This window comes from Leuciscus leuciscus, assembly GCF_965113295.1.
Source record: "Leuciscus leuciscus genome assembly, chromosome: 15".
NCBI lineage: Eukaryota > Metazoa > Chordata > Actinopteri > Cypriniformes > Leuciscidae > Leuciscus > Leuciscus leuciscus.
The window spans coordinates 15,092,755-15,119,801 of record NC_138739.1 but is presented as its reverse complement, the minus strand read 5'-3'; the positions used below and the strand labels follow the sequence as shown (position 1 = coordinate 15,119,801).

General features: G+C 36.8%; 1 protein-coding gene and 1 long non-coding RNA gene across 2 annotated transcripts in view; one reads left to right on the top strand and one right to left on the bottom strand.

The window, feature by feature from the left end:
* Positions 1 to 27,047, bottom strand: part of LOC309476444 — a 247,752-nt gene that overhangs the window by 174,397 nt on the left and 46,308 nt on the right. The gene's annotated exons all lie outside the window — the stretch shown is intronic.
* Positions 493 to 26,452, top strand: LOC309476061 (uncharacterized protein). Its single transcript, XM_082139208.1, has 7 exons — positions 493 to 1,133; positions 1,372 to 1,704; positions 2,677 to 3,006; positions 23,083 to 23,409; positions 23,970 to 24,068; positions 24,181 to 24,218; positions 24,882 to 26,452. Exons 1-7 carry the CDS (start codon positions 1,082 to 1,084, stop codon positions 24,987 to 24,989), a joined length of 1,287 nt encoding a protein of 428 aa, XP_081995334.1. The 5' UTR covers positions 493 to 1,081; the 3' UTR covers positions 24,990 to 26,452.

Genomic DNA, 27,047 nt, shown 5'->3' with positions numbered 1-27,047 from the left:
TTGAAAATATATTTTTTGATTGAAGCAACCTTTTTTTTGATTGAATAATAAAGACACAAATCTACCTCCATACTAGTCTACCAAAAGTCCAAGGTTAAAGGCTAACGTAAGCTATCAAAATATTTTCTGGGAAAAAAGGCGAAAAAACATACATTAACGGCTCAAATTTAGTTACAAACTACTTTACAAATATTAAATGGACTATTCATATGTTGGTGTATCGATGAGCTATAAAGTAGTTTGATTAAAAAGGAAATCGATTGAGGTATGATTCGCTAAATAAAATTGACGATACTCACGTTTCGGCTTAAGTTCTTCACATGTTTATCCGATCTAATTTGATAGGAGGCGCTGTCTCGAAAAACGAGGGGTCTGAGAATGCGGGACTCTGGGTGCGGGACTGTAGATGCAGCAGGCTCCGAGTCTGCAGCTTCATACTACTCATCAAAGCCGTCACTCCCAAAGCATCAAAGTCTGTCCCAAGGCGTTCGACTGTCTAGTGTGGCAGACCCGACGCTGATGTCAGTGCGAGCAGGGACGCAGGGACTCATAGAAACGAATTAGAAGTGCAGTAAACTGAATCGTACATGTCATGCATTTGTCAGACTTCTCTTACAAAACAGATTTTTTTTCTTTTTTTTTATGTAAACTAAAAATAGATCAAGCCAAATTTAGAATGAGCCTGAGGCTATGTTTTTCCTAGATCGAGAAAAAAAAATCGATTTAGGTTTGCAAACAGAACCTAATCGAGTTATGTCCAGTAAGCAGCAACACGGCGCTTGAGCGTGAATCACGCGAGTGACGCGACCACCGCCTTTGATGTGTCTGATCCACTAGCCTACTACGAGAGAGATCTGCATGTCTGTCGTTGCTGCACTTTTTCTCTCTTCTCCTCTCTGCAGGGCGAGGCTCATCTCAAACGAGCCTAACCGCCCATCACTACAAACAGAAGATGAAAAAGACTTTTGTTTTGTACAGTTTAAAGAACGTTGGACGCATCACAGATTACTTTCAGTTTCACTGGTGAAACAGCACTTTTACATCACCGAATCTGCTGTCATTTTAGGCAAACATTGTGAAAATGCAGAATGTCTCAAATATCCGCTCATTGCGCATTTATTTACTTTTGTACGGTAAGACATTTTTAGGTTATTATTTCTCTTGTCTCTTTATAGGACAACGATGAACGAACGTGAAGCAGTTTAGTTCATATTCGACGGAATTATTTTAATAGGCCTGTATGTATTTTGCTTGACCATTATAAGACATTTATTTGTTAGTCTTTTTTCTGGTCAACGATAAAAATGAAAGTGAATGTGATTTGTGTGTTGTTGTTGTTGTTTGGCATGTAACCGTTCATTTCTTCTTCAGGTGTTTTTGGTGTTGGTACAGATGGAGAGTCAGTGTCTGTGATGGAGGGAGATTCAGTCACTCTAAAAAATCTTATAGAAAAAAAAACAAGAAGAAGAAATGATATGGAATGGTATTTTAATAACACTAGCATCGCTGAAATCAGTGGAGATCAGAGTAAGATCTGTACAGATGTTCAGTGTAAAGAGAGATTCAGAGACAGACTGAAGCTGGATCATCAGACTGGATCTCTGACCATCACAGACACCAGAGCCACAGACTCTGGACTTTATGATGCATGGACCTCCAGCAGAAACCATGGCAGTGGAGAATCCTACTCTGTTGTTGTTCGAGGTAAGTTGTTATTTTTAAAGTCCCCCTAGAGTCAATAATTGTATCCCTTGAATAGATTGAATGTAACTCTACACCATCGCTTCCTGGATATGTGGGTTCATGAATATGCTAATTAGCCCTGCCTCCACTCACTCACAACAGCTCAGATCTCTTGATGTCGTTTGACTCTACAGTGAGCAGCACCGCTTGCAGAGATCCACTGGCTTAACTTTACTGTAGTAAACGTTGCACAATGGCAAGTGGAAATACAGGTTTAATTCAGGCATATATGTTTTAACCAGAAACTGATTCAGATGAAGTAGTGGAAGTGAGTATTATACAGACTCCTCTACAAGTTGATGTATCAGAATGGTAATGCAATTATGTATCGCTCTCTACAACGTCAGACATATAACAGTAATTAATATGATTGGCCTTTGGATTGACTACATTGTCAAACAGCTGATAATGTGTGTTACACAAACCATGTTCCTGTTCGCCATCTCAGTCTGCCTTCTAACAATCATCAGAAACGCTTTGAACAACTCAGAACGTCAGTGGAGAGGGGCATACAGTTCATCATTATACACATCATAATACACATCGTAATAGAAAAATAGCACAATTTTCTGAAGTATTATCATGGATAACATTCATCTACGTAATATTCATAAATTGTATAATGTTCATTATGTTAAATAAGATCATTCAGTATATTGATAAATGTTTGTCTGATGAGTGAATGTGTAAATCAATGATGTTCTTCTGCTGTTTGTTTACATGTGCTACATTTATATACATTTAGGGTTGTGCAATATAAAAAAATATAAAAAATGATGTGCTGATACCTTGGCTGGTTTAGTCCGGTCATAAACTATAGCTTTTTATATTCTTCATATTCATATCCTGTTGTGTAATTTTGTTTTGCTCATAGGGGCTTTTCTTCTTCTTCTTTTTCTTCTTCTTCTTCTTCTTCTTCTTCTTCTTCTTCAGGTTTGTCTGGTGTTGATAAAGATGAAGTGCCAGTGATGGAGGGAGATTCAGTCACTCTAAACACTGGTGTTAAAACAAACCAACAAGAAAATATTAAATGGTATTTCAAAGGCATTCGTATAGCTCAAATCAGTGGAGATCTCAGTTTCATCTGTACAGATGTTCAGTGTAATGAAGATACTGAGAGATTCAGAGACAGACTGAAGCTGGATCATCAGACTGGATCTCTGACCATCACAAACATCAGGACATCAGACGCTGGGCTTTATAAAATACAGATCATCAATAGCAGGACCAGCATCATGAAGAGATTCAGCATTTTTGTTCGTGGTGAGTCGCTATGTTTAAAAACAAGAACTGTACATTTAAATTGCATCAATAATGTTATTAGTTATATTTTAATATAAGTAATTGCATAATAGGTCCCCTTAAAGTCAAATTTGTAGAATTAACTACAAATGTATTTTAGTATGATATTAAACCAATTAGCTTTTCAGTTGAGTTTTTATTTTATCAGTTGGTTTTGTCTGTTAAAGATGACACCTCATCAAACAATCTCTGATTACTTTTAATTATCATCTATTTAAAGGTACAGGAAGTAATTTCTGAAAAATGCTGTTGTTAAAGTGGATCAGACTGAGCACAACAACACACTTGTAGCCAATCAGAGAAAGAGAGATGGCTAAGAGACATTACGAAAGGTCAGAGGAATATCATTGGAAAAATTAAGGGTTATGATCAGGCATGAGCTTAAAGATCCATGTTAATATTAGAAAAGCTTTCCAGTACTGGAGATACCTAAGTGGGAAAGCCTGAAAATGGACTTCAAGGTTGTAGTGTTTTTTCTCCATACATGAGATCCAGAACCAAGATTATGCTGTTGGTGTAATGTTAGCTATAGTAACAGGACAGTTTTGAGTTTCATTATTTCTCTGGAGATGGTGTGCTGCTACTGCCGCTAACAACCAACTCTTGCTTATACTCGTTTACTGTATGATCATGTCATGTTCATCGTTTCATCATCTTTGCTTTATTTTTCGCAAAGAATAATTTTGCCCTTGCTTCAGCTATGATAAAGTGATATCAACACATGCATTGCATGTTCATGCATTTTGGGGGCGAGGCAATAAAGGGATGGATGTGTTTGTTTGGGTTGATTTCAAACATCAACAGCGTTTCTCAGAAATTGCTTACTGTACCTTTAAATGCGTCTCTTATTTCATACTATGTGTTGCATACTAGTGTGTTTTTTAGTTCACTAGGAATCCAAACTCCAGAGGATTTGATGTAAAAACAACTATGCAAATTATGTTTTATAAGCACTAAAGGTCAACAAATGGGAAATAGGCTGAAAGTTAAGATAAGCATGAAGAATCAATTTTTATATCCACAGTTCTTGATGTTGTGTAGTTAGTTTATTCAAAAATATCCTACAATCATCTGTTGGTTTGTGTTTCAGATGTTTCTGCTGCTGAACGAGATAAAATGAGAAAGTCAGTGAAGGAGGGAGAATCTGTCACTTTAGATCCTGGTGAAAAAATAAAAATAAATAATTCGATTATGTGGTATTTTAATGACACTCTCATCGCTGAAATCACTGGAGATCAGAGTAAGATCTGTACAGATGATCAGTGTAAAGAGAGATTCAGAGATAGACTGAAGCTGGATCATCAGACTGGATCTCTGACCATCACAAACACCAGAAACACAGACTCTGGAGAATATGAACTGAAGATCGGCAACATCAGATTCAGCATCATAAAGAACTTCAGTGTTAATGTCATTGGTGAGTATCATTAAGTCACTCAAATCAACCCAGTTAAAGTTTTCATTGTGGCCTCTTTGAAAAAGTGACTTAGAGATGATCACAATTATATTTTAATATTGTGTCCATCACCTTAACATGCAGATCAGGTGATACACAATTAACATTAAAAATACAGACAATTATGAATGCTGTTTCCTGTTCAGCTCACCGTAATGCTGTTCTTCTAAAACCCACCATCATTTATCAGTTAATTCAATGTGATACAAATGATGACCAAAGTAGCAGACACATATTGGTCAAGTTTTTTGTCTCAGTCACTTTGTTAGTAATAATAAGTCTGTCTTCAGCTGTTGTAGCAGGAATAAATGCTGTTGCTGTTGCTGTTGCTGTTGCTGCTGTTCCTGCTGTTCTGCTGCTCGGTGCTGCATCTGCTGCTGTGATTTACATAATGTGAGTATTACATACAGTTTATGTAACAAAATGAAAATTATTATATTTATTGTGCATTTTTATCTTAAAAGCATGTGAATATTTACATTATTATTCTAATGAACCAAAGTACTGTGTGCAGGCTGTGAGATGAATCACAATCCTGAGGTAAGATACCATGAGCACTGAATCTCCCTGCATAAAAACTGATTCAGATCTGTGAGTTTGCAACATGTTTGAGTGTTTTGTGTAGTTCCTCTCAGAAATCATTGCATAGAAACACCAGTAATAACTCATTTTTCAAGACTATGCTTCTTCCATACTGTTTTACTGTACAATAAAGATGAATACGTGAACACATTTTATGTTATTATAAAATTACAATAATTTGTATTGCTATCATTATATAATCATTATATTTATTTACCATATAGGCTGTCATGACCCTAGTATCAGGGTGTAATATAAATGTTTCATTTAATATAAAGTGAACTCCCAAATAAAGTAAATGGCAATATGAAAACAAAAAGTGCAACTTTAGAGTACCAGTACTGTATTATTCATATTCGCCAGTAGTTCAAGCATTTTAGATGTGGAGGCTGTTTAGGAAGATGGTTTCAACAAAAGCTACTGTATTTTTGCTGTGCGGAGGAATGTTTGCATTTGCATTGCATTATAATGTCCACCATGCATTACTCAAATATCAGGTGAAAAACAGCATTTCAAGTCTTTAGTATTTTTGTGTTTGTCAATGAATCATCAGACCCATTCATGTCTTTTACCTTCTGTGAATCTGTTTTATTACAGGAGTGCTGAGGACCCTAAAGATAAGACTCAATTGCTGGATGTGAATTCCTCTAATCAGTCTATGACTGAGCCTGCCAAGAAGACACCACAGTAACATTATTATGTTTGCTTGAGAAATCCAACATTCTGATATACTATTTAAGCTTCTCTTCTTCTTCTTCTTCTTCTTCTTCTCCTTCTTCTTCTTCTTCTTCTTCTTGATGTAGAAGCCAGATTTCAAACTCAAACTGCCAAAATTCTCATTTAAACTGCCAGAAACCCATTATACTCAATTAAGCTGCCGTTATATGTAATATTTCTAAGCCATAAACTCATTTAAGCTTCCATTCTATCTAATTATATCCAGAATTCTAGCTTTTAGTACTTAACTAAAACATAAAACTATTTCAAACGTATAAGCTTTAAACTTAAGTTAAACCTATACTTCAAACTTCCCTGCTATGCTTTCTCAAGCCATCATCAAAGTTAGTCTACAAACTTTTTTATTTAGTTAATTATTTAGATTCTTTCAAAAAGAGAACACAAAAAGAAGATGAATGAGAGAAGAGGAACAGCAAACACTCACAACCACAGTCAGTAGTGCCACAATACCAAGATTACACTATTAGGTACCATACTGAAATATCACCTCAACACCAGTTTCAACTAATGCAAATTCAAACTAATTTGCTATAATTCAGTTTATAAGTCATTTAAATCATGCATTAAAAATGTAGTCAAACTATATATATATATATATATATATATATATATATATATATATATATATATATATATATATATATATATATATATATATATATATATACATACAGTACAGGTCAAAAGTTTGGAAACATTACTATTTTTAATGTTTTTGAAAGAAGTTTCGGCATTTATTTGATCAAAAATACAGAAAAAAAACAGTACTATTGTGAAATATTATTACAACTTAAAATAATAGTTTTCTATTTGAATATACTTTAAAAAACATTTTATTCCTGTGATGCAAAGCTGAATTTTCAGCATCATTACTCCAGTCTTTAGAGTCACATGTGACATCCAGTCTATCACATGATCCTTTAGAAATCATTCTAATATTCTGATTTATTATGAGTGTTGGACACAGTTCTGCTGCCTAATATATTTGATGAATAAAAGGTTAAAAATAACTGCATTTATTCAAAAAAAAAAAAAAAAATTCTAATAATATAAATCTTCTTTATCACTTTTTATCAATTTAACACATCCTTGCTGAATAAAAGTATTGATTTATTTCAAAAAAAGAAAGAAAAAAATTACTGACCAGTAGTGTATACTGTTGTTACAAAATATTCAATTTTTAAAACATTTGCTTCTTTTTTTTTTTTGTAACTTTTTATTCATCAAAGTATCCTAAAAAAGTATCACAGGTTATGAAAAAATATTAAGCAGCAGAACTGTTTCCAACTTTGATAATGAATCATCATATTAGAATGATTTCTAAAGGATCATGTGATAGACTGGAGTAATGATCCTGAAAATTCAGCTTTGCATCACAGAAATAAATGATAATTTAAAGTATAATAAATTGAAAACCAATTATTTTAAATTATAATAATATATCACAACATTTAAAAAATAAAAAATTGATCAAATAAATGGAGGCTTGATGAGCAGAAGAAACTTCTTTCAAAAACATTAAAAATAGTAATGTTTCCAAACTTTTGACCTGTACTAATACATATATATATATACACTACTCACAATAAGTTAGGGATATTGTTATTTACATGAGTGCTATTCCTATTTGGTCAGAATTTTAATGAAATAAGTAAAAGTATCCTTTGATATTACTAATAATGAATGAGAAGAAACACCATTTTCATTAGTGTAATATTTATTACCCCAAAAATGTAGACAATAACAAGGGTAGCCCCAAATAACAAAAATTGACAATGTCAGTAGCGGGTGTTTCCACCATTTGCCGCAATGACAGCTTGACAGCGACGTCTCATGCTCCTCACTAGCCTCATGATGTTGTCCTGAGGCAATGCGTTCCACTCTTCCACAAGTGCTGCACGCAGTTCTGCCAGGTCACGTGGGGGTGGGGTACGATCATCCAGTCTCTGCTTCAGCTGGTCCCAAACGTACTCTATGGGGTTCAGGTCAGGGGACATTGCTGGCCATACCATATGAGGCACTCCGACTTCCTGAAGTCGAGCTGTGACAATTCTGGCACGATGTGGTGGAGCATTATCATCCATGAACAGAAAGTTGGGGGTGTGCTGGCGGAATTGGGGGATGATGATGGGTTGTATGATGTCTCTGAGGTAAGAACGTGCAGTGACTGAGCCATCTACAATAACCAAATCAGTTTTGCGCTGACTGGTGATGCCTGCCCAGACTGTTACACCTCCTCCACCAAAGCTAACCCTGGGTACCATGTTAACCTCGGCGTATCGCTCACCTCGCCTTCTCCAGCAACGCTGACGACCATAATTTCTGTGCAAGGTGACCCGACACTCGTCAGTGTTGCTGGAGAAGGCGAGGTGAGCGAATATCAAACTAAGTAAGGGTTAATGCCCGACGAGGTGTCCATTGTCAGGTATTAATGGACGAGGTGTCCATTGTCAGGTATTAATGGACGACGGCGAGGCGTGAACCGTCCGACGCGCCGAACCCTGTGCTGCACGCGCAGCGCAGCATGAATTCATAATTCATGCTGAACATGAATTATTCAAGATGGATATTTTGACCAAGTAATGTCCAGCTCTTCAGAGAGCGGCTGTCAGTCAATCACTCAGGTACTGAATTGAGTCTGTTCTGATACTGGTAATGTTACAATCTTTACTAGTGTCAATTGACAACACTAGAGAGTAACATCCCTGATGAAAACAGCAGCATGCTGTTGTATCTGATAATCACGTTACAAGCTGCTGTTTTCAGCTGGAATCCTTTTATTTATGTTTAAGTCTATGAAGAACTTTGTGTTTTTGTTGGTTTGTTAGTAATGGTGTAGCTTTGTGGTTAAAGAAAGTCAGTTAAAATCCTGCAAGGGTTCATCAATGAAATATCACCACATTGTGTCCTTGATCAAACTCTCAATCTCAGGAACTGAACCTGTAACGGAAGACACTGTGGATAAAATGGCCACAAAACGCCAAATTGTATTTTCATTTGCAATATATTGTTGTTTTGTATGTTCCATGCCTGTTACTGGCTGCTGTGCAAGCATGTTTACTAGTATTAATCATCCGAATGATGTTTTAACCTTTTCACTTAAATACACTTGTCTGAACAAAATACTTGCAATTGTACAAATCTCTGTTTCTAAAGTTTATCCTGTTTGATTTTCTTGTTCAAAGATCTCATTGTCTTACAGAACATCATCAGATCTCTCTGAACTCTGAGATCTGGGTTTCCCAAATCAACTGCAGGATTCAGCAGTGTCACATGGTGCACTTTATTGTAAATGTTCTCAGAAAAGTCATGTCAGTGTTAGAGTACTATGATAGGCCTCAGAAAAGCACAACCTCAGTAGAAGACAGAACTTGGGTGCCTTGCACTTTGAGTGGAATATTTTTAGACCTTTTTTTTGTATTGTTTGTTTGTTGTTTGTTTAGCTTTGCAACAAGGAAAATGTGCTTTAAAATGTTAGCCCATAAAAACACTATTTTATTTTCTGTAACAATGCAATGTGATGAATGACATTAACAGATCTGTCTCACTCATTACGACTGGAATCTGTGAGTTTGTTATCAGAAATAACTGAACTAAGCTAATAATTTATAGAGTGACTGTCTCTGTACATTACTTACTGATGGACGAAATGTTCACAATTTTAAGATTCAACTTTTGACATTTACTAAAGCTAGCTAGATGTACAACTCGATCTTTAGCAATATGACCAGCGTCTAATCAACTGTGATTTTAATACGTTTTTATTTATATTGGAGGAAGGTGAAGGCTGTTCTTGGAAATCTGAATTCTTAGGTAAGGTTTCTGTCACAGTTTTCACATTGACTGAGTCTTATGAATTTTACTTGCATAATATTAGTCAGTTTTTCCTGTGAACGCTGCTGTTTCACATTGATCTCAGTGCTATGAAGCTGTTTTAGCTGCTTTTGCTCAAAAATCCACCATTTATCAGTTCAATTCATATCATAAGACTGATGACCAAATCACAAACAGAGCATCACATAAAGCTGATTATATAAGATGGAAATATGACATCTAGAACAGCAGCATCTCTTAAATAGCGCATCCTATCGGTTAGTAGCCTAGTAGAGATATTATTATAGAGATGTGATTTTCTGCTTTGGACACTAGAGAGCGATGATGTGCTTGTGTTACATTTTGCTAAAATATCCAGCCGAGCTTTTTTTGTGTGATGCTGTAAACCACTATGCAATGCATAGAATAATGGCCTATGTCAAGAGTGAGACTTAGGCCGTTTTATTTTGCCAAAGTCAAAAGACAATGAGACTTAGGCAATTTTACAAGCTTTTCAAGATGGCAGCTGCATCAAGAACTAAAATCTACTCAACCTCTCAATTATTGGTTCAGTTTTTTTGTGTTTTCTGAGAAACCTGAAAAAAATGACTAGGGCAATTATTTTAGGAAGGTGACGATATGATAAACTGCTGAATAATTATTTTTTTATATATATATTTTAATATAACTAAAGACGCCTGTGATTTGAAATCGGATCAATGGTTTTGGATTTCTGAGCAAGAAAAAATTTACAATCACAAAAGAAAGTGCAGAAATTTCAATTAAAAAATGTGGTCAAAAACAGAAATACATTTCATGGTAAAATGGAGCCTAACTCTATCGATTTAAATATGCTTGTATATATTTGTAGTTTTACTGTATGGAAACAACAAAGCACACAGTTAAAACCATGTGCCATTTTACAGTACTATTTTTACTGACGTTCATCTTCTGAGTCAGACTGAAACCTGCTGCGGTCGGTTTTCTACAGAAACATGATCTGTTGGATGGACAAACATCTTGTAGGTGAGAGTGAGCATTCAGAGGTGTTTAGGTGAAGAGTTTATTCCTGTCCTGCTACGTGCTTTTTGACTTTTTTAATCTACGGAAACAATAAACCATGATCAGACACATTGTTAAACTAATGAAAAACTCACTGATCATATTTTGCTCATATTTAGTAAATCAAGCATCAGTTCAGGCAGGGCACATCCGTCAAGCTTGCATCAACATCACCAGCTCCTCCTCTCATCCGCAGGATTTGTGCTTCAAATATTTCCTCATCAAATTCAGTCAGTCATTTATCTGGATTTAAGTCATTACATTTAAAGAGGCCATATTATTCCCTTTTACAAGTCTTGATTTTGTTTCTGGGCTCTACTAGAACAGGTTTTCATGCTTGAACATTCAAAAAACACTATTTTCACCATATTTGTCATTGTTGAAGCGTGAGCTGCGAGCTGGGGAAAATAATGAACAAAACAGAGTGTTACAGTCTGTCACTGTCAGTAATACTCTGTTTAGTTCCTGTCTCTATGAAGCCCCTCCTTTCGAAAAAGCACAATGTGCTCTGATTGGTTGGCTGGACCAGTGTGTTGTTATTGGTCAAGCGCTTCGAGTGTGTTTGGGAAATGTCCAGACCCTTACCATAACTGCGAGTTTCAACACACTGGCTGCATCCGAAATCTCTCTCTTGACTAGGTACTTATTTTGATTACTAATATAATTACTTAATGACTGCTAAAAAAAAGTATGTTCTATATGAATGTGTGTATGACTGTAATCATGACGTACTACATTTGCCATATTTAAATATCATGTGATTTTTCAGCGTCAGGTACGTCGCTTCACTGCCATTCATAAATCCCCTACTGGCCTCATGGGTTATTAAAATGTCCATTAAAGGGTTAGTTCACCCAAAAATGAAAATTCTGTCAGTAATTACTCACCCTCGTGTTGTTCCAACCGCGTAAGACCTTCGTTCATCTTCGGAACACAAATTAAGATATTTTTGATGAAATCTGAGTGCTGGATTCACTTCTCCATAGGCTGCTAGGTGGCCCAAACTTGCTGGCCCAGAAAAGTTATTAAAGAGATCGTTACTATAGTCCAAGTGACTACAGTGGCTCAATCTTAAGTATATCAAGCGACGAGAATACTTTTTGTGCGCAAAAACAAACAAAAATAACGACTTTATTCCACTATTCATTTCCTTCTCTCTGGGTCTCGTAGTGTTTTTGCACAGCGCGTCTGTGTTACACGTCACCACGTAGGCTCACTATTGGCCGACGCTGGTCATGTGTGTGACGCGCAGCGCAAAAACACTACGTGAACCAACTAGAGGCCCAGAGATAAGGAAATGAATAGTGGAATAAAGTCGTTATTTTTGTTTGTTTTTGCGCACAAAAAGTATTCTCGTCGCTTGATATACTTAAGATTGAGCCACTGTAGTCACTTGGACTATATTAACGATCTCTTTAATAACTTTTCTGGGCCAGCAAGTTTGGGCCACCTAGCAGCCTATGGAGAAGTGAATCCAGCACTCAGATTTCATCAAAAATATCTTAATTTGTGTTCCGAAGATGAACGAAGGTCTTACGCGGTTGGAACAACATGAGGGTGAGTAATTACTCACAGAATTTTCATTTTTGGGTGAACTAACCCTTTAAATGCACACTTCAGAATCTTGCTGGAAGAAGTATGTCTAGCACTTTTTGCCTTCTCTTTTATGAGTACTGTGAATACAGACTTCTGTCACATACTGTTTTTCGACTACAGTAGGGAAATTAGCCAATATACTAATGCAAGTCAACCAGGCCCCGCCCCTTTATTTTGTGTATCCCTTGGGCGGGAATTATTTAAATGAGGAATATTGTGACATATTCATTCGGGATGAGGAGGGGGAAGGGATAAAAATGGATATAAACTTCAGCTGTAATATGCAAACACAGTGCGAGCGTCACTACGGTAAGAACTGTAGCAGAAAGTGTACGACTTCACGTCTCTGTTTTCAGTTCCTCCCGCCTGTACGCGGAAACTCTCGGCGATCGGTTACATCAGAGCCCGTCTACGGAGAGCCTGTCCACTCCCTATTAAGCCCTATTGTACCGAATTTTGGTTGTAGTACCACCAGAGTTCAACTGGGGGCGCTCGCCATGAGTGCAAAATGAATGGGAGTCAATGGGGCTAGACGGCTAAATTTGTCTCTTTCACCCGATTGCCGTTGAGAAATCTCAGATGTGATTGTAGATTTTGCAAGTTCAACATGGGTTTTAGGTCGAAAGTTGAATGAACGAGTACTTATGTCGTTTTGATTTCTTACAGGTTGAGTTGTTGTTGCCCATAACACGCTAGCATTCTGCTAATGACGTCAGCATTCTGACGTCATTGACATTTTGAAAGACTTTTTTAAATCAAATAAGTGACTCTAAAAAATCTAACACCCAGCAATGTGTAATTTCTTTGCATCTCCTTTCGAATACAACATTCAAATTACTAGACAAAAAATTATATCCTGAGAAAAGTGGATTTTGAGGGGTATACCGCCATTGACCTCCATTCATTCTGCACTCGTCCTGTGAGCGCCCTCATATGGAATCAGAGTGGAACTGCAACCAGTTCAGAAGCCGGAAGTGTAGTGAGAGTGAAACTTCTCGCCATATTAGACATTCTCTGGTTACATCCAGCAGCAGCCGATGTCCAACACACTACTGACAGTGAAGTGACGCAACTGACGCTGGTAGATCACGTGACAGTGACAACGTGGCGGATATAGTACGTCCAAATTTCATTCAATACAACCCATATTAATCCTTTATAAAACATACTTTTTTAACGGTGGCAATGTAAGTTCAAATTCAAATGTAATATTGTGATCCCAGTCTGCGTTCCCGTCTTTATAGGATTTTTAGTTTAGTTGAAGTGTTTTCTGTTCCTTTTCCTTTTTTCTGTATGCTTTCCCTGTTTCCCTGTTAGCCTTGCTGCCTTGTTTGTTTCCACGGTTCCCCTTGTTGTTTGTCTCCATAGTAACCCTGATTAGTTCCTGATTTTTCCCAGGTGAGTCTTATTTTGCCTTGTGCATAAATACCCCAGTGTTTCTCATGGTCTTTGTCTTGTGTTGTCTGTTGTGGATATATACATTTGTTTTAGTTTCTGTTGTTTTGATTATCATGTTCTGGCCTGGATTTACTTCTGTTGTTATGTTTAAATAAACCTTCAGCTGCATTTGGATTCAACGTCCTGTTTTTACTAAACAACTGTTACAGAACACCAGAGCAAATATGGATCCAGCAGTGAGACTCGTCTGATTTCGCCAAGAAACTCGCATATCGAGAACCACATCAGGACATTGCTAATATCACTGACCTCCCAGGCTTTGATTTGATTGACTTCTTTTGCTATGGATTGCATAACGCGTTACAATCTACACTTATCTGTGATGGTCCTCGAGGATCACTGAGTGAGTTTCAGATTATAACCTTTTGGATAAGTGGCTCCTGCTTCACTGTGGGGGAGGAGGAGGAGGAGGAACCTTCCCCTAAACATTGCATCTAGCTGCCAAGTCTGATGATTTCAAGTCCAGTGCTTCAGAGTCCGGTGGTCCCAAGTCCAGAGTCTGCAGCCTTCAAAGCCGTCACTCCCGAAGCATCAAAGTCTGTCCCAAGGCGTTCGAGTGTCTAGTGTGGCAGACCCGACGCTGATGTCAGTGTGAGCAGGGACGCAGGGACTTTGTCCCATAGAAGTGAATGAGAAGTATCCTAAACTGAATCACACCTGTCGTGCAATTGTCTGTGACTTCTTACAAAACAGCATTTTTTTTTTTTAAATGTATGTAAACTAAAAATCAATCAAGCCAACTATAGTGTGAGCCTGAGGCTCCATGTTGAAGATTAGCCAATGGGCTGTCGATTCATTGAATATTCTTTTTTCTTTTATGCTAACATTGCAACCTTGCCTTCAATTGTGGCTTCGTCAATTTGCAAATTAATGCTTCCTCATATATTAAAAACTCTGGCGACGGCGAGGCGCACGTGTCGGATTCTGCAGTCGGAACGACTTGCTGACGACACAGCTTAATGCTCATTGGTTTAAACAACCGTATTGATCTCTTTTAAAATGTTTGATTTTATATCATGATTTATGATTTATAAATCATATGAAAATCATATAAATCAATGATTTATATCATTTCTCTTATATCATGTTTTAAATTCTGTGTGAATATTCCCAAATTTTCTGACAGTGCTATGTCTATTTCATATAACTGTTGTCATATTTCTAAATAAAAATATTAATCTTAAAAAAAAAAAACAAAAAAAAAAAACATGCCTGTATTGAAGTAAAAAATAATGGAAAACACGTTTTTCGAATGGAATAGAATAGCAAATGCTTTGGATGTCTTCATCATATTTATTTTCACATTAAAAACAACAGAACCTAAATCCAGTTATGTCCAGCAAGCAGCAACACTGAAACGCTTAACGTGGCATAGGCTACTGTACTAAGACAGTGATATTAAAAGACCAAACTCCGTAAACATCATATTAATAAACCATATATGTACAACTAACAGAGGTGGGTAGTAACGAAGTACATTTACTTCGTTACATTTACTTGAGTATTTTTTTGGAAAAATTGTACTTTTAAGAGTAGATTTGAATGTGGGTACTTATTACTTTTACTCGAGTACATTTCTAATGAAAAAACTGTACTTTTACTTCGTTACGTTGGGCGACGTCCTTCTCGTTACTTTATTTTAATGCAATGTGTTGTTAAATGCGTAGTTTATTCCAAGCGCGATGTATCTTTTTTTTCTGGGCTTGAGCGATGCTCAATTCACAAATGAATCACTCTTTTGAGTCGATTCTGTTCAAAGACTTCATCAAACAAGTTGGTAGATCTGTCTAAATCGGTTCGCGAATCAGTTTGAATGATTCAGTTCCTGATTCTGTTCAGTTCCTGCACGCACTGAATCGTCTGAAGCGATTGCAATTCACACTCGACTCGGAGTCGTAACAGGAAGATTTAAGGACATCAAGAGCGTAGGATGAAGTGGCCGTGGACCTACAGTACAGTCAAGTGAGAGCAAATCTTCAAATGCGTCATATTTGCCAGCGATGAAGATCTTTATTAGTTGAACATCTTCGTAAGCTGTCTGTGAATGAATGATTCCACAGGACGATACATTCGATTTCATTTAACTCAGGTAATACATTTTACAACCAAACAGATTATTATGCCATGATAGCACTACTAGAAAGGATGACATTACCCGTTTTTTGGACATAATACATTAATTTCTACATTAAATAAGCTACCATTGTTCACAGTTTATGAACACCCGCCATCCTGCGGTAGTTTGTGTGTTTGTTGCGCAGTGGCGTACGAACTCGACTTGAAAACGAATGCCTTTGCCTGCCGTACACACAGTTAACCAGTTTAAACATGCTTGCAGAAATAAACATTTGATTATATTTTGGAGAACAGACAGAAAAAGATCCGTCGATGTACTTGTGTTTGTTTTTTTGTGTTCAGATGTTCAGTAGCAGTCATGAGCGCGAGCACATGTGGAGAGTTTTAACTCTTTCTTCTCTGTGTCAATTACATGCCTTTGAATGCAACACTCTGCAGATTCACTTTATTTCGACATTGTCTAATAATCCAAATGTAGTTGTATAAGTTACTATTATACAAACCAAAGGACAGGCAATGATTTCCGGGCTACAGATGGCAGAAATAATGTTTTTTGTTGCAAAGAGAGCCAATCTACTTATGAAAATAATAGTCATTTAAATAAAAAAAATCTAAATAATATTATTTTATATATATATGACGACTTCAGATGCAAAAGCCTCTAAGTACCATCTGAAATTTTCTTCTAAAAGAGCATTTTTATCAAGTTTGTATGTTTATGTTCAGTTATTTCACTTAAATGGCAATGAAAAGTACCTATTAATTGTCATTAAAGTGAAATTACTGAACTTAAATATACAAGCTTGATAAAAATGCTTGTTTTAGAAGAAAGTTTCAGATGGCACTCAGAGGCTTTTGCATCTGAAGTCTTCATATATATATATACTGTAGCCTATATATATATACTGTAGCCTATATATATATATATATATATATATATATATATATATATATATATATATATATATATATATATATAAAATAGAGGCCTATATGATCCGAAGTAAGTTACTCGCTACTTGAGTAGTTTTTTCATTGGATACTTTTTTACTCTTACTCAAGTAACTATTAAGATTATTACTTTTACTTTTACTTTGAGTAAATATTTCTATAAGTACTTGTACTTTTACTTGAGTACAGTTTTTGGGTACTCTACCCACCTCTGACTACTAATCAGATGAGGCCAGAATATGAACGTAACGCGTTTATTTACACGTTAAGCATTTTCTTCCCATAGAAAACCGTTATAAGAAAAGGCTTAGCGTGGCTTACTGTAGGCTACTAAGACAGTGATATTAAAAGACCGAGTGAAGCGACAACCGCCTTTGATGTGTCTGATCCACTTCTACGAGAGAGATCTGCATGTCCGTCGTCGTCGTGGCTGCACTTTTTCTGTCCTCTCCTCTCCTCTCCTCACTGCAGGGCGAGGCTCATCTCAAACGAGCCTAACCGGCCATCATTACAAACAGAAGCTGAAAAAGACTTTTGTTTTGTACAGTTTAAAGAACGTTGGACGCACAGATTACTTTCAGTTTCACTGGTGAAACAGCACTTTTACGTCACCGAATCTGCTGTCATTTTAGGCAAACATTCTGAAAATGCAGAATGTCTCAAATATGCGCTCATTGCGCATTTATTTACTTTTGTACGGTAAGACATTTTTAATGTTGTCTCTTTAGGACAACGATGAACGAACGAACGTGATGCAGTTTAGTTCATATTCGACGGAATTATTTTAATAGGCCTGTATGTATTTTGCTAGACCATTCTAAGACATTTATTTGTTACAGTCTTTTTTCTGGTCAACGATAAAAATGAAAGTGAACGTGATTTGTGTGTTGTTGTTTGGCTCGTAACTGATGATTTCTTCTTCAGGTGTTTTTGGTGTTGGTACCATAGACTGTAAAAAAATATGGACGTAGTGTCCGTGACGTCACCCGTAGGTTTCTGAAGAGCATTTTTGAAGCCTAAAGTGGGCGGAGCCGGCCGTCGCCATCTTGGCCTTGCGTCACTCCCGGATAACAGAAAATCATAGACAGTATAAGAAATGGACAGAGTCATCTCATTGGAACTCAATTGAGGCAAGTGAAGCCCATTTTCAGCGATTTTTTAGGACTTCCGTTCCTGACGCGCAGACTCAAACTGAGCTTGACGACGTAGATGTGACGTGAGCAACCCGTCTGTCTTCTAGTAGCTGTGGCATGAGAAATCTGAATCATTCCCTTCCGAATCTTGCAGAGACGGAGAGTGTGAGTAGGAGGTGTCCACGAGCTAGGAGCAGGAGAAACTTTTGCTAGGTATTCTGTTTAATTATTTTATCATTTTGCCTCCACGTCTCCCCGATTGCCCGCGAGCTTCTCCTCCCGTCAATACGGTAATCTCTCTACTGTGCGACAGAGAGTCGCGTGGTTATGACGCAATCGTTAGCCTACTTTTACAAAAACTGTTTTTTACGGGGCCATAACGTAAGCTACAAGATAATGGAGCATTTTATACATTGTCGTGTTTCTTTAGAAATAAATAATGGACAAATGGAGTCTTCAAACGCCTCAAATGTAAAGTTATTCGCTGTCAAAGTGACGCCAAAATGAATGGGAGTCAATGGGATGCTTACAGTAGGTGAAGTTCTGCTACAAGATGGTGGCACGCGGCCGGCTTCAACTTCCGGTCGACTTCCTTCCCGCTTGCAGAAAATAGGCAAACAGGCGGGGCGTGAGTGGAGCTAAGAAGCCTGGCCATAGATATGAGCCTGGCTATCTGAAATCACCTAGCTCGACGTGATCGAGTTAGCTGATGATGTAAAGCCAATTAAAAGTTCCTATTTTTGCCCTTCGAAATAGTATAATAGTTAAAAGACATGGCTACAAGTGAGACTGTGTATTACTTCGAGAGTGTTTGTGCGTGACAGTGATTTATGTGCATAACGTTACATGTCAGTCACTCTTTCATGGTCCGTCAGCGCGGCATCGCTCAAGTTCGTAGAGAGCTTATTCAGTCCATTTTAAATTCTGATTTTGGCCGCCTCTCAAATTGGTTAAACCGTTAAACCATAGATATATTGCCTTTGAAGTGCAAGTAAATGCGCTAGAAAATCCGCGCTCATTCATGTGCATTTAATGCACGGACGGAGAAAGCGCCGACGCCTGCATGATTTCATCTGACAGTACATAAGCATATTATAATCCATCTGTTCCATGATAGCAAAATGAACGAGCCTTTATTGACGTTTTAAATTTGAGAACCCCAAAAAGCAAAGAAATTGTCAGACATCCATCCATGTTCACAGAGGAAAACAACTGAAATACAGCGCTGGTTGTTCTCTCAAACGATAACGACGGAATCCAAAGACGTGGGCTTTGTACCCAAGTATTAAATTTTATGAAATAATCCCGAAAAAAAGCACAAACACTGCAGAGAAGGCAAGTTCAGCAGCTAACATTTGCTGAGGTGAAGTGACGGCTAGTAACAGCAGACAAACGGCTAGCATTGACAGCGGCAATCCATCTGTCACTCAAGTGGCCACACCCTTAAATTTAAATATTAATCAACTAAACGGACGAGTTATAAAAAAATTCACCCCCCTCACAGTTGTTATGAAGGGCAAAATTAGCTGTATAGACCAAAGCCACATAGAGATCCAGGCTGTAAACATGTTTTTTTCTGCTGTAAAGTTGGCAATTTTAACATGAGGGAGATACAGATTTGACTCACTTCTGCAGCCAGGCCAAGCGGCCAGTTAATGAATTGCAGTTTAACTCTCTTCCGTGTTGGTTTCAAGAGAGAGACGGGGAGGTTGCCGCTTGGTTGGTACAGATGGAGGGTCAGTGTCTGTGATGGAGGGAGATTCAGTCACTCTAAAATATCTTTTAGAAAAAAAACAACAAGAAGAAATGATATGGTATTTTAATAACATTAGCATCGCTGAAATCACTGGAGATCAGAGTAAGATCTGTACAGATGTTCAGTGTAAAGAGAGATTCAGAGACAGACTGAAGCTGGATCATCAGACTGGATCTCTGACCATCACAAACACCAGGACATCAGATGCTGGACTTTATCAACTACAGATCAACAACAGTAGAATCAGCATCATGAAGAGATTTATTGTTACTGTCGCTAGTGAGTATAATAGTATTGACTCATTAAATACATTTTTGATCTCATCGGTTGATCCACTATAAGAAGTCAGAGAAGTCATTATGTAGGCTATAAGAGCATCCATGAGACTGAATATATGTTTGTCTGATGAGTGAATGTTTAAATCAATGATGTTATTCTGCTGTTTGTTTGCATGTTACATTATGAATCCAGACATATTTCTCTATTCACAATCTTTATGATCCGGAGGAAACATTTTCACAGCACTTTCCTGTGTTGTAATTATGTTTGGTTTATAATGAACTGTTCATTTCTTCTTCAGGTGCATCTGCTGTTGGTACAGATGAAGTGTCAGTGTCAGTGATGGAGGGAGATTCAGTCACTCTAAACACTAATGTTAAAACAAACCAGCAAGAGAAGATTATATGGTATTTCAATGGCACTCGTATAGTTCGAATCACTGGAGATCAGAGTAAGATCTGTACAGATGTTCAGTGTAATGAAGGCACTGAGAGATTCAGAGACAGACTGAAGCTGGATCATCAGACTGGATCTCTGACCATCACAAACATCACAAACACAGACTCTGGACTTTATAAACTAAACATTATCAGCAGCAGGACCAGCATCATGACGAAATTCAGCATTTTTGTTCATTGTGAGTTGCTATGTTTAAAAACAAGAACTGTAAATTTAAATTGCATCAATGTGTTTAGTGATATTTTTGCAGTGACATAATTCACATTTATTCACGTTTACTGTTAAAGGGGACCTATTATGCCACTTTTTACAAGATGTAATATAAGTGTCAGGTGTCTACAGAATATGTCTGGGAAGTATCAGCTCAAAACACCCCATAAATGATTTATTATACCATGCCCTAAATGCCAATTTTTGGGTGTCTGTATCTTTAAATGCAAATGAGCTGCTGCTCCCCCCTTTCCAGAAGAGGGCTGTGCCTTAACAGCTCATGCTTTGGATACTCTAGCAACAACAAAACAGGAAAACAAAAATGAATGACAGTGAAAATACCACTGATATATGCCAGAGGTGGAGTTGGACATTAATGAAGGAGAGAATCCAGCAGAAGTAGAACCTCTAGAATGCATCTAAATGAAGATGTTTCTGAATGGTTAGTTGATAAATTGATCAAACGGAGAACATTTAGACCATTGTCCACTTAATTTTCTGTCTCGCACACAGTTGAGTGCGCAGACCTCCCAAAGTATATTCCCAGTGAGCGTAGAAAGACGCATTGTCTAGAGATCATCTAGTGAACTTTTGTTTTCAAGCACTCAAATCACTCGCACGTGCCATTGTAAAGCCTGTGTATACCTTATTTTAAACTAACAGCATTACCCTCCGCACCCCAGTTCCATTTGAGACCAGCAAGTTTTTACGCCCAAAATTGAACTGATCTTTCCGGCCTGGAACCCCCTTTTCTGCAGTGGAAATGTGCTGAACAGTTTGAGAAAGGACACAGGTGAGGGATCTGCACCGGAAATATGTTGGTGAATTTAGCGTAATAGGTCCCCTTTAAAGTGTTTTCCATTATTGAGTTTTTATTTGATCAGTTAGTTTTGTTGTGAAGATGACACCTCATTAAACAATCTCTTATCACTTTTAATTATCATCTGTTTAAGGTACAGTAAGCAATTTCTGAGAAACGCTGTTGAAAGTGGATCAGACTGAGCACAACAACACACTTGTAGCCAATCAGAGAAAGAGAGATGGCTGAGAGACATTACAAAAGGTCAGAAGAATAGAGAGCTGTCCCTCCCCTCCGCTTCCGGTTCATGGGACCTTATTTCGGAAAAAAAATATGTATGGTTGTTAATGGCGAGAGACAACTTATCTTTTTATTCCGTCTGAACTGTGCCCTGAATTAGACATATGATGTTTGTCAATTTAAAAGATAATTATGAAAGTCAAGAAAGTCGCAGTTTGTCATAAAACAGAAGAGTAACATTTAGTTTTATGTGAAAATCGCTCACGAGGAAGCAAGATCCGTTGCTCGTAGTGCAGTCTGGTACAAAACACTCAGGCATGACGGCGTAACGTTATGATTATAACGTAAGACTATAGAAAAAATGACAGACGTTAGCTTCAGTATAAAGTTAGCTTCATTCATTGAGAGAAAAGGTATGACGTCACATGTGCGCCTTTTGGGTTTGTAGTGTCTGTAATTACGTATTTTCACAGTCTTATACCTAGACAGTTTTACATCAAACTGTGACTTTCTTGACTTTAAAATGTATCTTTTAAATTGACAAACATCATATGTGTAATTCAGGGCACAATTCAAACGAGATCAAAATATTTGTTGTCTCTCGCCGTTGACTACCATACAATATTTTTTCTGAAATAAGGTCCCATGGTGGTCAACCGGAAGGGGAGGGACTTAGGCTCTCTATGTCACCGGAAAAATGAAGGGTTATGATCAGGCATGAGCTTTAAGATCCATGTTAATATTAGAAAAGCTTTCCAGTGCTGGGGAAAGCCTGAAAATGGACTTCAAGGTTGTATTGTTTTTGCTCCATACATGAGATCCAAAACCAAGATTATGCTGTTGTTGTAATATTAGCTATAGTAACAGGACAGTTTTGAGTTCCATTATTTCTCTGGAGATGGTGTGCTGCTACTGCCGCTAACAACCAAATCTTGCTTATACTTGTTTACTGTATGTTCATTTTTTTTGTTCTTCCTTGTCGTTTCATCATCTTTGCTTTATTTTTCACAAAGAATAATTTTGCCCTTGCTTCAGCTATGATTAAGTGACATCAACTCATGCATTGCATGTTCATGCATTTTGTGGGCGGGGGCAATAAAGGGATGGATGTGTTTGTTTGGGTTGATTTCAAACATCAACAGCGTTTCTCAGAAATTGCTTACTGCACCTTTAAATGCATCTGTTGTTTCATACTGTGTTTGATACTACTGTGCGTTTTTTAGTTCACTAGGAATCCAAACTGCAGAGGATTTGATGTAAAAACAACTATGCAAATTATGTTTTATAAGCACTAAAGGTCAACAAATGGGAAATAGGCTGAAAGTTAAGATAAGCATGAAGAATCAATTTTTATATCAGCAGTTCTTCATATTATGTGTTTAGTTAGTTTTAAAAATATCCTACAATCAGCTGTTGGTTTGTGTTTCAGATGTTTCTGCTGCTGAACGAGATAAAAAGAGAAAGTCAGTGAAGGAGGGAGAATCTGTCACTTTAGATCCTGGTGAAAAAAATTATAATAATAATTCGATTATGTGGTATTTTAATGACACTCTCATCGCTGAAATCACTGGAGATCAGAGTAAGATCTGTACAGATGTTCAGTGTAATGAGATATTCAGAGATAGACTGAAGCTGGATCATCAGACTGGATCTCTGACCATCACAAACACCAGAAACACAGACTCTGGAGAATATACACTAGTGATCAACAACATCAGATTCAGCATCATAAAGAACTTCAGTGTTACTGTCATTGGTGAGTATCATTAAGTCACTCAAATCAACCCAGTAAATCGTGAGCTTAGAATTATAAGGTTCTATCTCCACTTTTGGTCAAATTGAGTTTTTGACATAATCTGATCCATTAGGTGTTTATTAATGCCTGTGTGGTGTTATTTTTGTAAAAAAATATTTTGTTAGTAGTTATTAATCAAATAAAAAGGTTCCATCTCTCCATTGCCAGCTGGGATTTAAAAACTTTGATGCTCAATATCTCGGAACTACCCTAAACGGAGATAGAACCTTATAATTCTAAGCTCACGAAATGTTTTCATTGTGGCCTCAATATTAAAATGATGCATGCACAACAGGTGATACACAATTAACATGAAAAATACATAAAATTATGAATGCGGTATTCCTGTTCAGCTCACTGTGATGCTGTTCTTCTAAAACCCACTAGAAGGCGCCATTTATAAGTTAATTTAAATGTGATACAAATGATGACCAAAGTAGCAGACACATATATTGGTGGTAACATTGTTTGTCTCAGTCACTCTGTAAGTAATAATGACTGTCTGTCTTCCGCTGTTGTAGCAGGAATAAATGCTGTTGCTCTGGTGTTTCCTGCTGTTCTGCTGCTCGGTGCTGCAACTGCTGCTGCGGTTTACTGTTGCCGAAGGAAAACAAACAAACGTAAGTATTACAAACAGTTGATGTAACAAGATGAAAATATGATATTTCTTGTTTGAAAATTTGAATCTTTAAAAGATGTGAACATTTTTATTTTTATTCTAATTAACCAAAGTACTGTGTGCAGGCAACAGGACGAATCGCCTTAATCAGGTAAGATATATGAGCACTGAATCTCCCTGCATAAAAACTGATTCAGATCTGTGAGTTTGCAACATATTTCAGTGTTTTATGCAGTTTCTCTCAGAAATCATTGTATAGAAACACCAGACTACGCTGCTCCCATACTGTTTTACTATACAATAAATATGAATACGTGTATACATTTATAATTCTATTTATATGCCATATATGCTGTTACAACCCTAGTCTACGGATCAGGGTGTAATATAAATGTTTCTTACAAGTAAACTCCCAAATAAAGTAAATGACAATATGAAAACAAAAAGTGCAAATTTATTAAGAGAGCAGAGTGATAAGTTTGATTGGAGTACTAGTGCTGTATTATTCATATTCACCAGTATGATAATTCAAGCATTTTAGATGTGCAGGCGGTTTAGGAAGATGGTTTCAACAAAAGCTATTTTTGCTGTGCAGAGGAATGTTTAAGTTTTAAAACTTAGAATGTGTTTTATAGTAAAATTATATGTCAAGAGATACATATTTCTTTTTTTTTTTTTTTTTTTGAAAACCACCATTCATTCATCAAATATAAGGGGAAAAACAGCATTTCAAGTCTTATATATTTTTATGTTTGTGTCAATGAATCATCAGTTCCATTCACTTATTTTACCTTCTGTCAATCTGTTTTATTAGGCATGTGTTGTTGAGGACCCGTCCCTTAATCAGAATAACACTCAATTGCCGGATGTGAATTCCCCTGAACCGTCTGTGACTGAGGCTGCCATTGAGACACCACAGTAATGTTATTATGTTTGCTTGAGAAATCCAACATAAACTATTTCAAACTTATATAACCTTTAAACTTAAAACCTTCTAACTTAAAGCTGTTAAAACTACTTCAAACTTCCCTGCTATGCTTTCCATCATCAAAGTGAGTCTACAAACTTTATCTAGTTAATTACTTAGGATATTTCAGGAAGAGAACACAAAGAAAAGATGAATGAGAGAAGAGGAACAGCAAACACTCACAACCACACTCAGTAGTGCCACAATACCAAGATTACACTATTAGGTACCATACTGAAATATCACCTCAACACCAATTTCAACTAATTCAAACTAATTTGCTATAATTCAGTTTTTAAGTAATTTAAATATTGCATTAAAATGTAATTTTAAAAAGTTTAAACAGTTAATTAGCTAAGAAACAAAGAAATGTGTTGGCAGCAATACAATAGAGTGATTTGTTTTTCATATGGGGTTGGGGTTTATTGAAGTGATCCAGACAGGAATAGTGAGATATTACATTAATAACTGAACATGAATCATTCAAGATTAATATTTTGACCAAGTAATGTCCAGCTCTTCATAGAGCGTCTGTCAGTCAAACACTCAGGTACTGAATTGAGTGTGTACTACTGATACTGGTAATGTTACAATCTTCACTAGTGTCAATTGACAACACTAGAGAGGAACTTCCCTGATGAAAACACCAGCATGCTGTTGTCTCTGATAATCATGTTACAAGCTGCTGTTTTCAGCTGGAATCCTTTTATTTATGTTTAAGTCTATGAAGAACTTTGTGTTTTTGTTTGTAATGCCGTAGCTTTGTGGTTCTGAAAGAAAGTCAGTTAAAATCCCACAAGGGTTGATCCGTAAAATATCACCATTGTGTCCTTGATCAAGTTCTCAATCTCAGGAACAAAATGCCAAATTGTATTTTCATTTGCAACATATTGTTGTTGTGTATGTTCCATGCCTGTTACTGGCTGCTGTGCAAGCATGTTTACTGGTATTAATCATCCGAATGATGTTTTAACCTTTTCACTTAAATACTCTTGTCTGAACAAAATACTTGCAATTGTACAAATCTCTGTTTCTTAAGTTTATCCTGTTTGATCTTCTTGTTCAAAGAGCTCATTGTCTTACAGAACATCATCAGGTCTCTCTGAACTCTGAGATCTGGGTTTCCCAAATCAACAGCAGGATTTAGCAGTGTCACATGGTGCACTTTATTGTAAATGTTCTCAGAAAAGTCATGTCAGTGTCAGAGAGTACTGTGATAGGCCTCAGAAAAAACACAACCAGAAGACAGAACTTGGGTGCCTTGCACTTTGAGTGGAATATTTTTAGACCTTTTTTTGTGTTGTTTGTTTGTTGTTTGTTTAGCTTTGCAGCAGTAAATGTTAGCCCATAAAAACACTATTTTATTTTCTGTAACAATGAAATGTGATGAATGACATTAAACAGATCTTTTTCACTCATTACGGCTGAAATCTGTGAGTTTGTTATCAGAAATAACTGAACTAAGCTAATAATTTATAGAGTGACTGTCTCTGTACATTACTTACTGATGGACGAAATGTTTACCTGTTACATTTTAGGATTCAACTTTTGACATTTACTAAAGCTAACTAGATGTACAACTCGATCTTTAGCAATATGACCAGTGTCTAATGTGTCCAACTGATTTTAATTAGTTTTTATTTAGTTTATTTATATTGGAGGAAAGTGAAGGCTGTTCTTGGAAATCTGAATTCTTAGGTAAGGTTTCTGTCGAAGTTTTCACATTGACTGAGCCTTATGAATTTTATTTGTATAATATTAGTTAGTTTTTCCTGTGAACGCTGCTGTTTCACATTGATCTCAGTGCTATGATGCTGTTTTAGCTGCTTTTGCTTAAAAATCCACCATTTATCAGTTCAATTCATATCATAAGACTGATGACCAAATCACAAACAGAGCATCACATAAAGCTGATTATATAAGATGGAAATATGACATCTAGAACAGCAGCATCTCTTAAATAGCGCATCCTATCGGTTAATAGTAGAGATATTATTATAGAGATGTGATTTT